Source organism: Cinclus cinclus, chromosome 8 (genome assembly GCF_963662255.1).
Source record: "Cinclus cinclus chromosome 8, bCinCin1.1, whole genome shotgun sequence".
Classification (NCBI taxonomy): Eukaryota; Metazoa; Chordata; class Aves; order Passeriformes; family Cinclidae; genus Cinclus; species Cinclus cinclus.
In genome coordinates this window covers 25,018,059-25,031,018 of record NC_085053.1, presented here as the reverse complement: position 1 = coordinate 25,031,018, position 12,960 = coordinate 25,018,059, and the positions used below count along the sequence as shown (strand labels likewise).

General features: G+C 40.7%; 1 protein-coding gene across 6 annotated transcripts in view; it reads right to left on the bottom strand.

The window, feature by feature from the left end:
• Positions 1–81: 81 nt before the first annotated feature.
• OSBPL9 (oxysterol binding protein like 9) overlaps positions 82–12,960 on the bottom strand; it is a 57,441-nt gene continuing 44,562 nt past the window's right edge. For 4 of the 6 annotated variants that reach the window (XM_062497655.1, XM_062497654.1, XM_062497657.1 and 1 more), the window contains 16 exons: positions 12,077–12,115; positions 9,088–9,181; positions 8,514–8,615; positions 7,907–8,066; positions 7,113–7,225; positions 6,720–6,838; positions 5,323–5,408; positions 4,923–5,091; positions 3,879–3,963; positions 3,485–3,595; positions 3,028–3,091; positions 2,771–2,911; positions 1,811–1,889; positions 1,379–1,470; positions 857–992; positions 82–761 (listed from right to left, as the gene is read on the bottom strand). In XM_062497655.1, the coding sequence (XP_062353639.1) occupies positions 687–761; positions 857–992; positions 1,379–1,470; positions 1,811–1,889; positions 2,771–2,911; positions 3,028–3,091; positions 3,485–3,595; positions 3,879–3,963; positions 4,923–5,091; positions 5,323–5,408; positions 6,720–6,838; positions 7,113–7,225; positions 7,907–8,066; positions 8,514–8,615; positions 9,088–9,181; positions 12,077–12,115 (1,665 nt within the window). In that variant the 3' untranslated portion in view covers positions 82–686. The remainder of the gene's footprint in view (positions 762–856; positions 993–1,378; positions 1,471–1,810; positions 1,890–2,770; positions 2,912–3,027; positions 3,092–3,484; positions 3,596–3,878; positions 3,964–4,922; positions 5,092–5,322; positions 5,409–6,719; positions 6,839–7,112; positions 7,226–7,906; positions 8,067–8,513; positions 8,616–9,087; positions 9,182–12,076; positions 12,116–12,960) is intronic. The other 2 variants (XR_009933384.1, XM_062497656.1) reach the window with 2 other exon arrangements.

Below are 12,960 nucleotides of genomic sequence, written 5' to 3'. Positions count from 1 at the left end.
CATGATCAATTTATCATGACCCAACTGAAAAACAGTCTTCCTGCAAAGGTTTATTAGGAAATAAATAAAAAGTCCGTAAGAGAAGTTTGAAAAATCTATTTTATGAAGCTTTAAGATGCATTGGGTAGAATTATCTATGGTTACAGTTTGATCTCAAAATAACAAAGTTATTTTGGGCAAGACACTGAAATGCCAAAAGATTTGATTATCGTACAGGTGGAAGATAACAGTTATGTAGCATTTTCTAACAAATTGTCCCATCGGAGGAATCTTCATATTTACACATTGCAAACATCAGCAGATTTAAATGACATCTTGCATTTCGTTTCTTTTTAAATACGTAGGACCCAAGATTATTACGCAGCTGCTCCCGCCGCCGTGGCCTTCACAGTGCTGATAGAGTGTCTGTGCCCCAGGCAGGGCCCAGCCTCTCCCTGCTCCAGAGGCAGCAGGAGCAGGGCCCGAGCCCGGGCACTGCCCCCAGAGCCAGTCCCTGCCCGGAGCTGCTCAGCCTCTCGCGAATTGCTTTGTCTGTCTCAGTAAGTCCAGTATCCCTGAGATAGGAACCACTGCAGCTGGAGGGGTGGGGCTGTGCCATGGGTGGACGTTATCACTGGGGGTGTCTGGGCTCAGCTGCAAACTCTGCTCAGCCAAGGCTCCAAGGCTCTCTGGCCCCTCAGGACCCCTCAGTGCTTGCTGGCAGCGAGGCGCTTCAGCAGCGGCTCATCGTACACCCAGCACTCCCCATCCTCGTGGAATAACTGCAAAGGAACAGCCCCATGTAAGCTTTTCATGGCTCAGCCAGAAAGGAACAAAGGCTACAGGCTGACCTTCACCCTGCTGCAATAAAGCTCACCCTTGTTTCCCACGAGGTCTCGCTCTCCTTCCTGGCCCTGGCCTCGGCTCTCTGCCGCTCCTCAAGCGCGTGCTTTGCAGCCGTGGCTGCGTCGATGTCTCTGATCTTCAGGTTGTAGGTTACATCCTTCCATAAGCTTGAAAGAGAAAGGGCAAGGGAGACTTTTATGGGGGCAGGCAGAGTGCTGCAAGTTGCAGACACAGCAGTGAATAAAGGTAGAACTCAGGTTACAGAAAGGGCAGAAAAGCCCTCAGGATATTTGATATTGGTGCTGTGATGGCAGGAGGTAAGGAGGCAGTGGTGGAGCTCTCCAGACCCCCCTGAACATTTGATCCCAAAATTAGGATGTGACTGAGAACTCCAGGTCTCCTCTTCCCCTTTAAATCCCCAGCCTGCCTGTACCTGGGCTCAGGGAGAACAGAGCATGCAGCATTTGGGTCATTGCAGCCTTAGTCCCTGTACTGCAAACTGGAGTATAACTAAAATAAAACCTTTATGTTCCCAGTTAACTGAAGTTCTTACCAGCGAGACTCAAAGTCGTCTTGGTCCTCCAATTTCCTTACCTTCTTCTTTATTGTAGGCAGTTTCTTGGTATCTATAAAGACTGCATTCTCCTGGAGTGGAAGACAAAAAAAGAAATAATCCTATTCAGTTCTTTAGCTAGACTTCAAATTTATACACTCTCACACTCTAGTACACTGGTTAGCAGGAAATACATGAAACATGGTAATTCTTCAGATTCTCTTCTTGTGTAGAAATCAAGCTTCCTTAAGAATAAACGAACAAGTTTTATCCCCAGTTCAGCATTCTTTTGGGCAGCCTCATAGGAGGTTCCAACTACTAATGTTTGTTTAAAATAAAATACCAAACCTACAAAACCACCCCAACCCCCCCTTTCTAATTACAATCTTGCATTTATGATGAAAAGAGAGAAAAAAAAGCAAGCTGTGTTACCCCTGTGGAGTACTTTGCATACATGACCCCATTCCATTCTCCTTCAATGGAGCAGAAGGGTTTCTTGTCATTTGGAGAACTAAAGAGAAACAAACAGTCATTGCTCAGCTGTATCACTGCAACTGAAATATCCTAAAGGATCAAAACTTGGTTCTAGTTTCTGTAAATCCTGGTTTGTATCAGCCAAAGTGTCTGTGCCCAGAGAGAGGAGGGCTCTGTTTACAAGGGGGCAGTTCGGCATGAATGAGTTACATAAACCTTAACAAGAAGCACTCATCAGGGTAAAACAGGCCTTGCCCGAGGGCTGGATCTGCATTTAGAGTTTAGGAAAGCAGTTCCAGGCCTTCTACACAGATTTAGTGTGGTGAGTTTAGGCTTAAAAAAACTGTTTCACAGCCACTTCTTCCCCAGATTACTGGGAAACACAAGACACCAGTTTTTTAATTGCATCTATCAATGTGTCAATGATTTAAAACCAAGTTAAACCTCATTTTGTCACCATCCACTTGCTGACATCACAGCACATATCCAAATACAATGGGATTCTCCACTGAATTCTCTGGGTTGAGCATGTGCACAGGTTTTAACCAAAACCCACCAAACCACAGGTAAAAATATGTGAAGTTTGCAGCAGGGCTTTTACTGACACACAGTATTGCAAGGCTTGCTGCAGTATTTATATTTTTAGGAAAGGTAATGATGGAGACACTTTTGGTAATTCAGGAGAGCAAAGTTCCCCTTGGGAATGAGCTGAGGATGTTTTCAAGCAGGATAAAGTAGAACACAGGCCCGTGCAGCTTCCTCTCATAAATCTGGCTATAAAATGGCCAATTCCATGACAGGTAATCATGAGCTAAGTTCTTTTGGGTGTTGCTGCTTCAGCATTTTACACTTTTGACTGTCTTGTTAAAACTGTTGGCATTTAATGAAGGAAAAAGTGAGATGAAGAAAGCTGCTTACAAAATTTCAGCTGTAACTCTGTGCTTCTTTCCTCCATAAAATGGTTTTGTGTGGAAGACAATGGAAGCATTGTAACCTGTCTTTGAGCAACTAATGCTGCACTCCCCACCAAGCTCTATCCATGGCACAGTGAGAATAGACCTGCAATTAGAAATATAAATGCACATAACTGTAATAATAATCTTGACCAATAAATACTAAGCATGAAACATTACAAGGCATTAAAATTGAAAATACCAATTAGAACATTTACTTGCCTTCCATAACCATTAGGAAAAGTCAAAATGTAGTGTTCATCATGATCTAGGCATGTAACACACCCTGTCAAAGACAAATAAAAATAGATTTAAAAAACATTAAGCGAAGCCTCTACAGAACTCTTCATAATGGTCTCATGAAATATGCCAATAAAAACAGGTGCCATGAAAAGGAAAGGTGAGGAGCTTCATTTTTAATGGATGCTGAGAATGCCCAGATTCTGGAGGAGACAGGGAGGGATGCACTTTTGGGAAAAACTGGGCCCTAGGTATTTTCAGCACACAGACTGTGTGGAATGAATCTCAGATTCCCAGATACAGAAGCTCCAGTTGCATAAACTCAACCACTGCTTACATTTAGTATGATGACTTGAAATAATTTATGTAAATTATTCTATGAAAAATCCTAACTGAAGAATTTAATTTCTCCTCTGCTGTTCAATTTACACACACATACCTTGCCCTATGTTATGGACCCCAATAGACATTCCTAGGAATTTGGACTTGGTCCATATGTGAGCATTGAACTGTATCCTCTTGTTAAAACATTCTGCATAAAATGCTGAAACTGAAGAAAGAGGCAAGTATTAAAAACAGCAGCACAAGACATTGACACCTTTGTTTCCAAATTAATTCACTGGGAAATATCCCCAGGTGCCTCACACTTAAGTGACAACAGAGTTTGCAATTAGTTTCTCACAAAAGCAGTTTATAATTTTTCAGCCTTTATAAATATTCAGCTTATAAATCTGGAGAGAAAGCGCAAATCCAAGATTTAAGCCAAGAGCTGATGTTACTGCCACCCCTCTGCAGCTGCCAGCTCTCCTGGCAATGGTACTGTCACAACTTACTTGGAGGATGGTGAGAGACCTGCTCTGCCACAAAGGTGACGTTGCTTTTACTGACCCAGGGGACTGGTCCTTCAGAGACTGGCTCCTGTGGGACAGGGGAGAGGATTCCATCACTCACACTGCCTGCAAACACTGGAAGCTTCCCAGAAAAGCTGTCTCCATCTTTAAAGGCTTCTAAAAATGTATTGCAGGACTCCTTAGTCCCAGAACTATGATCCTTTCTAAAGGATAGAGTTTCTGCTCTCTTACTTTTAAGTATAAATGCCATTGTTTTAATTGTCCCCAGAAAAAAACCAGTTAAACTGAAAGATTCCTGTATAAACCCAATTACAAAATAATTCTTAAGTGGCAGAAACAGTTTTTGGTTTTGCTTCTGAAAAAGTCCGATCTGCATATTAATAATGATCACATTTCATATACCACAAAACCATAAACTAATATTAATTTCCTGTGGCAAAGAATGCAAAGTGCAATTAATTCCTGGTTAGAAGCAAAGAAAGCCTAAGTGTAACACTGCCTTTATGCCTGCAAATTGGAGTGCAAATATTCACCTCAGCAGTTAATTCACCTCAGAAATAAGATTCGAGCAAACAAATTGGTGGGAAGCAAAGGAAATGGAAAAAATACATGATTTATACCCAAATAATCACATTGACTTAGCTGAAGCACCTCACAACAGCACTTCCCACACCATCATTGGCAACTTCCTAAGGCAAGAAGCCCAAATGAGGTGCCAAAAGAGACAAACAAAAACCCCACTGGGCTGCATTGGTTTAAAAAATAAAAACAAAAAAAAAAATCAGAACTTTGGGAATAAATTAATTCATAATCAGTGCTATGAAACAGTTCAGGGAAAAAGGATATTTTCAACACATCAAGTAGCTCTTTAGTAAATGGAAGGAAGGGAGAGAATTGGTTAAGAATTACTACAGTTTGTTGATTTGCTATTTAAACACAGCATAATCTATTTCAGTCAGTGACTTAATAATGCTTTGGGCTGCATCTCTGCATTCTGGGCTCCAAAAAACACCACGAGAAACTCACCGTGTCATCTTCAGTGCCAGGCAACACCCAGTGGCATCGGAAGATCTCCCCCAGGATGGGATTGTAAGGCTTTTTAGCAACTGACCCTTTCCTTCCTGCATGGAAAGCTGAGAGGTACCATTTAACCACCTGAACCATCCTCTCCCTGGGATCCTTCTGGTCACTAATGCTACAGAGAGAGAGAAAAAAGGACAGGCAGAGTGAAATATAAGCAGGGAACATGGGTACAGGAAAGTTTTATGGGTGCTTGGTTGTTTTACAACTAGAAGTTTGATTGATTTGACTGGTTTTGAAGTTTAAAACAAAATCCAAGCGATATTCTTCCAAACTACCAACTTCTGGCAGCCCACAAGGGCCATAACCAGTATGAGAACAGTGAATGCTCCTGTTTCAAAAATACCTGACAAACAAGTCCGGATGTGCAAAGAAGTCAGCATACATTTCCAACAGTGACCTTCTTTCCAGGATAAACGTTGGAAGAACGACCTGAGTGAAGAAAAACAACTCATCTAGCTGAAGGTATTTGAATATCCTAAAAAAACCCAACTGTAAAGAGCAAACAGAGCACTCACAGCATCGTGTTCTCTAAGCTGATTGTGAGCTCGAGCTCACCAATGAATTCTGACATATGGAGGTCAGTTGGCATTTCTGCAAACCCTAAGGCTCAACAGGAACAGTCTCATCCTACATGGATTCTAGTCCCACCCAGAGCACATCAGAAGCTGTTCTGAATTACAGTATCACTGCTGATTTAATTTCATCTCAGTGAACAGTGTCAATTTTCAGTTACAGGCAAACACTCACAGTCCCATCCTGCTATATGTCTCTATCAAGATGAAGGTTCTTCCCTACTACCTCCTAAAGGTCCCTTCTTGTGGATCTGCTCAGTGTGATCCACTGTCAATTACTGTGGCTGACATGGGGCATGCTCATAAAGATTCCTGGCAACCTAATTTGAGATCAGAATTTTCAGCTATCCCAGGAATTCCCAGAACAGACACACTTTGGATCAATTCCTATTCAGAACTGCCAGAAACCTTGAGCAGTTTGCTTGTGAGCTGCTGGCTGTTTCCCCAGAAAAGTGTTATCTTTTCATTATCTACTGCTCATTCCAGGCTGGACAGTTCAATTCATCCACTTAAGGAAACTTAATGATAAGGATTGATTTCTCCTGCCCCTTCTTACTCTGGAATTACTTCTTTAAATTTATCCAAGCTGCCTGGAAAGACCAACACCTTCAGAATGCTGGTCATTCTGCCTTTAGACAGACACCAACCTGAATCTCAACCATGAAGAACCCAACCCTTTCCTTGCCAGACCTAAGTCCAGCATTTCAAAATACACAGGCAACTTATTTACTCATTGAGAACCCAACTAAGCAAAGCTTTTCACTATATGTTACAAGGTTCTCCCTTCTTCTTTTATGTTTTATTGAATGTCCCCATACCTAGGGATCTTGTAGATCTTTGTTCTAGGAAGCTAAAGACAGGGGTAACATTTCAGCATTCCCCTTATGCCAGCTTCACAAGCAGTCCAAGAATTAGATTCAAAGAGGACAAACAGCAACTTTCCATAGCAAAATATTTTCCCAAACAGATTTTAGCATCTGAATACACTTACTCTGCAGCTATTTTGCCCCTTCCAGGAAGAACTCCAATTCAAAAAATACCATGCTAAAAAGGTTACATAATTTAACAAGCTCTTAGAACAAATAGGTAGTGAAATTATGTAACCTTTTTTTACACAAAACTCTGGGTTTACTGCCCCTCCCATCCCCATGAACACCAGCCCTTTTACCTTGGTTAGATCCATGCCTAATCTCACTTGTGACAAGAGATGCATGATAACACTTTTGTGCTCCTCCACCGACTCTCCTTCCCCATCATCTTCTCGGTCGTCGGGAGGATCAAAAAGATCTGAAAGACCAAATGGCTTTTGTTTTCCTCTAAACCTTCAAAACCAGACTGTATTTAATAAGCATATATGTAACTGCCAAAAAAAACAGGTTTTAAATCCTACAATTCAGCAATCTTCCATTAGTAAAGAAACAGTACATAAACTGTTTCCCAAAAGTACCTTGCTATATATATATATATATATCTATAAATATGGTCCTGCATATATTGACCCAGTTTACACACAGATTAGCAATCAAGAACTCCTTACTGAAAGTTCACACAGGCCCCTTACCAGCATCATTTGTGCCATTAGACATGGAGGAATTGAGGGACTCCGTGGTATCCGGACGTTTCAGGCTGCTCCCCGTGCTGCTCCGAGTCAGGACTGCAGCAGACCCTGAAGAACTAAAGAAGAGTGATAAATTCTCACAGTTCAAATTAAGTCATTCAGATCAAATTATTGTCATTTGATATTCACAGACAAGGAATTTAGTGATAGACATCAATACATGTGCAGTGGCAGACATTAATATACGTGGTGCATGCTAATTCACAGAAAGCTCAGAATGGATTGCAGCTGAAGGAATGGGACTGCCTGCAGCCTCAGATAACACATGAAGGCAGAAAACAGCTGACTAATCCCTCTTTGGAATATGTAGCACCTCTTAAAATTAATTTTCCAATTAATAAAAAATGAAGAGCAAACAGAGATTTTGGGGAAAGGGTGCCAACTTCAAAGAATGTCTTTCAGCAAATGTGTGAGAGAACTGGCCATTTACCAAAGGCTGCAGCAAATGCATGTGAAATGCACCATGGTCTCAGATTACAGCTCTGAGCTGGGGACTTCCAAAATTTGGTTTGTTAGTTTGTAAACATATAGCTGAAGGAATGGGAAGGAGCAGAGGAAGAAACTTTCTCCTTCACAGACACCTGTCTGTGGCTGAGGACAGGGGTAATCTCACTCTGTTACACAATGTGTTTTTTTTACCTCCTCCACCTTTTTAACCAATTTCTGCAAGCAGACAAGCCATGCTCTTGTAGATACAAACTGCATTCAGCACACACTGCACACTGCCAGCTACTTACTCCATACATCGCTTCGGGGAAGAGCTGCTCTGGTAGAATTCATCAGCATCATAGAACTCATCCTCACTGCTTGAGTAAGAAAAATCTGGAACTGTATTTGGAGACAGGTTGACATGGCTTGGAGAGGTGAGACTGCTGCTAGGTGCTGACTGCCCACTCCCTGCGGAGTATTAAAAATTACAGACTCAATAAAAATGAATTATTTCAAAATCTACTTAAACAAGAATTGTTCAAATCAATAAAGACTGATGTAAACTCAGAAGAGGAACATACAAAATTAAAAGCAATAATTAGGCAGGTTCACACTGAGTTTAACAGATGACAAAAGGAAAGCCACAAGGAAAATGAAGAGCATAGAACATCAGTAAAGTTTAAGGGACGTGTTTTCTCCAATTACTGCAAGAGTGCAATGCTGGGAAGACAAAGGGAAGCTGGTAAAACTCATACATATTGTATATAAATGGTGGGGAGAATGAGCAGCAGTACTGGTTTTAACAAAACATTGAAATCGTTGTTGATTAAAAGCAAGGTGTAGGCCAGTATAATGTTGTATTAATGACTAAATACAGGGTTTCTTGCATTTCAGTGAAGTTACCCAGAACTGTACCTGTACTATTTGGGGTTGGAGTCTGATTCCCGAGCGATGCTACTGCAGGTCCCACAGGCAAAGAGGAGGGTCGCTGCTCTGACTTGCACAACTGAGCAGGTTCTAGGGGATATTTTGATATGTTAACCCCAAAATTCAGGAGGAGATTCCCCATTATTTCACCTCACCTCCAAGAATTCAATAGTTTTCTATAAAAGCCATTCGGACAGAAAAAGGTGTAGCCATCACTTTTACCTAGGTCCTTTTTCTTTATTAAGCAAAGATGGCATTTATAAAAAAAAGAATGGTTTAGCTAGAAAGCTTTTGCCTTTTCTGAAAACTAGAGTTTATTTTTTAAAAAGAGTGTTAGAAACGCAAGTTAGTAACTGAGAGCAAGTAAAAGCCATCAGCTCATCCCCAGAACCAGGGGCAGGTCGCTGAGAGCGCTCCGTGCCTCCCGCTCCCGCCCTTGCTCAGCCCCTGTGAGCAGAGTGTGCAGTGCTGAGTGCAGGGTGTCCTGTCCTGTGTGACACAGCCCTGTCCCCTGCCCACTGCACTGCAGTCACTGCTCTGCTCCTGGCTGCTCCCAGCCTACCTGGGAGTGTGACAGCTTGGGAAGGCATGGTGCTGATCCCTGACGGCTCCAAGGGGCTGGGCTGATACACGGCGTCCACGGGGTTAATGGTGCTCTAAGCAAGAGAAGGAAAAGCACTTTTTTTATCCCCCCCTCAATTAAAACAAAATAAAGCATGGATAGCAAGAACATTGTGAGCATGAGAAATGCCCAAATGCAAGAGAGTGAATTCCTGAGAGAGGAAGTAAAACACAAATTGACAGTTGAGGACATGAGAAATACTTTCAAAGTGGTAATATTGAGATTCTTTGCACAGACTGCACGCTAAGTTGAATTTGATGCAGATTTGAAGTATCCTATAAAGAATTGTTATTTCAGGTTCTTGCTTCTGGTATGCCACCCAATGTCCATTAATTAAAAATGCAAGCAAAGAGTGGAAAGTTAGATGCAAATTATCTGGCCAAAATTAGGATAGGTGATCTGTATTTTCAATTTTTTTTTTTCCAAAAATTCATTTGTCCAGACCACAGCAGATCAACCCATAAATCAAAATAAGAATCATCAGCATGCTTAGAGCCATGAAGCAGCTTTGCTGTCAAAATTCTTTCCAAAGCAAGCTGATAGTGTTCAGTGCAGCTCAGTAGAGGACATCTCAACCTACTTCTGAATGTGTGCACTTGGAAAATGAAGCACCAGGTCAATTCAAGGCTCCAAAAAAGAACTTGACTTCAGTTGATGTCCTTGGTTTTTATGCATCAAGACCCTTGGAAATCTTAAACTGCCATGCCTTCATTATCTAAGCACTGTTTGTTATTTATGTTTACACACAACTACCAGAACTTCTTGGTTGTTAGTCGAATAAAAGACACATAAAACTTTTTTCCAAACACCCCACATTTTTAACACCTGATCTATGAGAACTATGAAAATTTTTGCTCAGTTTGCTCAGAAATTCAGCCAGTTCATCCCTATCCTCTTTTTTATACCAGAATTTAAAAGAAGCATTTGCAAGTGTTCTCCTCCCCCTTTACTCCATTAATTTTTACTTGCATTCAGACTGAGGGAAACAGGCTCATTTTAACTTTCCTCCCATTTTCCTACAAAAGGCAGATTTCTTTCTTGCCTCCTTTCCTGGTTACCTGAAATTCTGAACTTTATTCTACATTTGGATGTTTGGTCAATGCTCTCAGACACACGGTGTGATTTTTGGGGCTCTCCTGTGCAGAGCCAGGAGTTGGAACACTATGATTCCTGTGGATCCCTTTCAACTCAGGACACGTAGGACTCTAAAAATCAGTAAGAAGTTCGACTATTTTTTTATAGCACAGGATTTCTTTAACTGAAAACAGAACTATTATTCTGTTTATCACTAAAAAAATCCCCAAAAACTCCATTAATAATAGCCATAAAAGCAACTTTCTACATTTTCACTGGTGTTACTAACCAATCTACAAATAATCCAGTACAGGTACTATTATTCCACTGTATTCCAGCATAAAGGCAATGTCCTTCACCTCCCTGTGGAATTATGTATTCAACACATATTCCTGTCATGTTCCTTTCCCACAGGGTTCACAGTTTAAAATTATGATCCCATCTTAAGTGTTAAAACTTGAAACCCAAGATGGTCCTATGATACACAGGAGGCTATTGCTATCTATGTCTCCTTTATTTTTTACACAAACTAATAATCCACACCATACAGAACACTGGTATGATAAAGAAAAAACAAAGTAACTCTGATTTTGTTTGCAGGACTGTAACTTCATCCTTAAACAATTCTCCATACTGCAACATGAACTGGAGTTCCTTGTTGGATATTCTGAGGGATGCCTTCATGGGCTAGAAACAGATGAAGGCAGACTTGACAGTCTCCTACTCTGAGTTTAATAACAATTGAATAACAATTACATAGAAACAAGACTCATCCCACCATGGCAGCAAACAATGGTTATATTTCTGCATAAGTTTAAAGTGAAATCCTGACTTTTAGCCCAAGTGATATTGACCTGCACAGCATCACAAGTTTAGATTTCACAATCACTGATCCATAATTAATATATTCTTACAGTAAATATTTTTCCCTCCCCAGCCCACAGATAATGAGATCAGTGGCTAATCAAATTCAGAATATAGCAAGCTGCAATATCTCCATGAAATTTCTGAGCTGCAGACCAGATGTGCAGGTCACCTGTGCTGGTGGAAGTGTCTACCTGCACAGCTTCTCTTTGCCAGGGGACATCACAGAACCCCATACTAAGACCTGAATTATGTTACATTATTATGGCACATAATAATTCACCTCATTTATGACAAGCATGGAACTAAAATATGCATGTGCATCTCCAGGCCAAGGTTCAGAAAATCCTACTGCAAAAGCTGTTTGTAGTGGAAAAACAGCTAAGACCTGGGAATTAGTCAGCTCTAATGAAAACACATTAGGATTTTTCGAGTTTTTTCTGAAACCTATCTCCTATTAAAAGTATCTGAAATGCACTCAAGTGACAAAGAAAGAGAAATCACATGTGACCAAAACCAAAAATGACAGAAGTTACATTAAAAATGCAGAAGTTCTATTATAGAAGAAACATTGCTTAGACAGACATTACACAATTCTGCATCAAAGGAGCAGCACTGTAGAAAAGACAAACTACTTGAAGCACATGGAGAGCAGATCTATTTCCTACACAAAGGTACTTCAGATGGAACACAGAACTACTTCTATCCTAGTAATTTCCCTTTCATCTGTTCACATGGCAGATTTTTACCTAAGTGTTCAGTCACAACACTGCTGTTCAAGACACTCCACACAAAACTGACCACTCTATTTTCTAAAGACAGGGGTGTTAGCCAACCTCAGGAGCTAAGGACTCAACAGGAATTTTAACAAGACACTGTAAGCAGTAAATTAGAGAAAGGAAGAAGCATGTTGCAAAGTGAGTGGAAATTCAGGTCTCTGTTCACATGTTCTGCAGAATTAAAAGGAGATAAAGATTAGATTTAAACTTACTATAAGTCCATCTGCGTGCTTCTCCTCATTATTTTGGTCCTTAAGGAAAAAATGTTAAAAATATCAACATAACAATCTTGCATGACTTATCAGTTCTGTCCTAAGCTAGAACAGTGAGTTTCCCTCAGGAATGTTTACATTTTCAGCCATGAATTGTTCCTCACCGTGTGTGTGACACACTAACTAAACTTGGAAGACACAATTCCACACCCAGTCACTGCACCCCTGAAGATCAGCATTTCCTGAGGGTCTGTCCACACGAGTGCAGACAATTACAAAAATATTCTTTCTGTACTGCAGAGTACAATTCTGCTTTATAATGTGGGCGCTTCCCAAATACCTAAGAGCTCCCCAAAATAGGCTCTGCAGCTCCTGTAAGTTCCTGAAAAATGAAGCTCTCAGCTTCTGTGATTAACACACAAGAAAGGCAGAAGTTAAAATACGTTGAAAGGTTTTACTTTTGCCTTTTGGCATCCACTATATTTTAAAATGCTTTTAGATTATTCACTATCTCAGATTTTGTTTTTTTTTTTTTTTTTTTTTTTTGCCTAGAAGCATAAGTGAAAGAGCAGGCAATGTATGGAAAACATCTGTCCTCAGGGGAAATGACATGAGCAGCAGCAGGCCAGCTAATGCCAATCTACAGCCAGCACAGTTTCAGCACTGTGCAGCAACAGTATAAACTTTAGTGAACAGTAAGCCACTCTTCCATTCTGCTGCAAAGTCCATATTAGTCAGTACATCAATCCATAACTTTATCCAGTGTGACCCTCAAGACTTTGCAGAGTATTCACCCAGATTTCCAGTTACATTTTAAAGGAAAAAAAAAAGCTGTAAGAAGAATAAAGTAAGATGGCACATATTTATATTTTGATACTTAATAT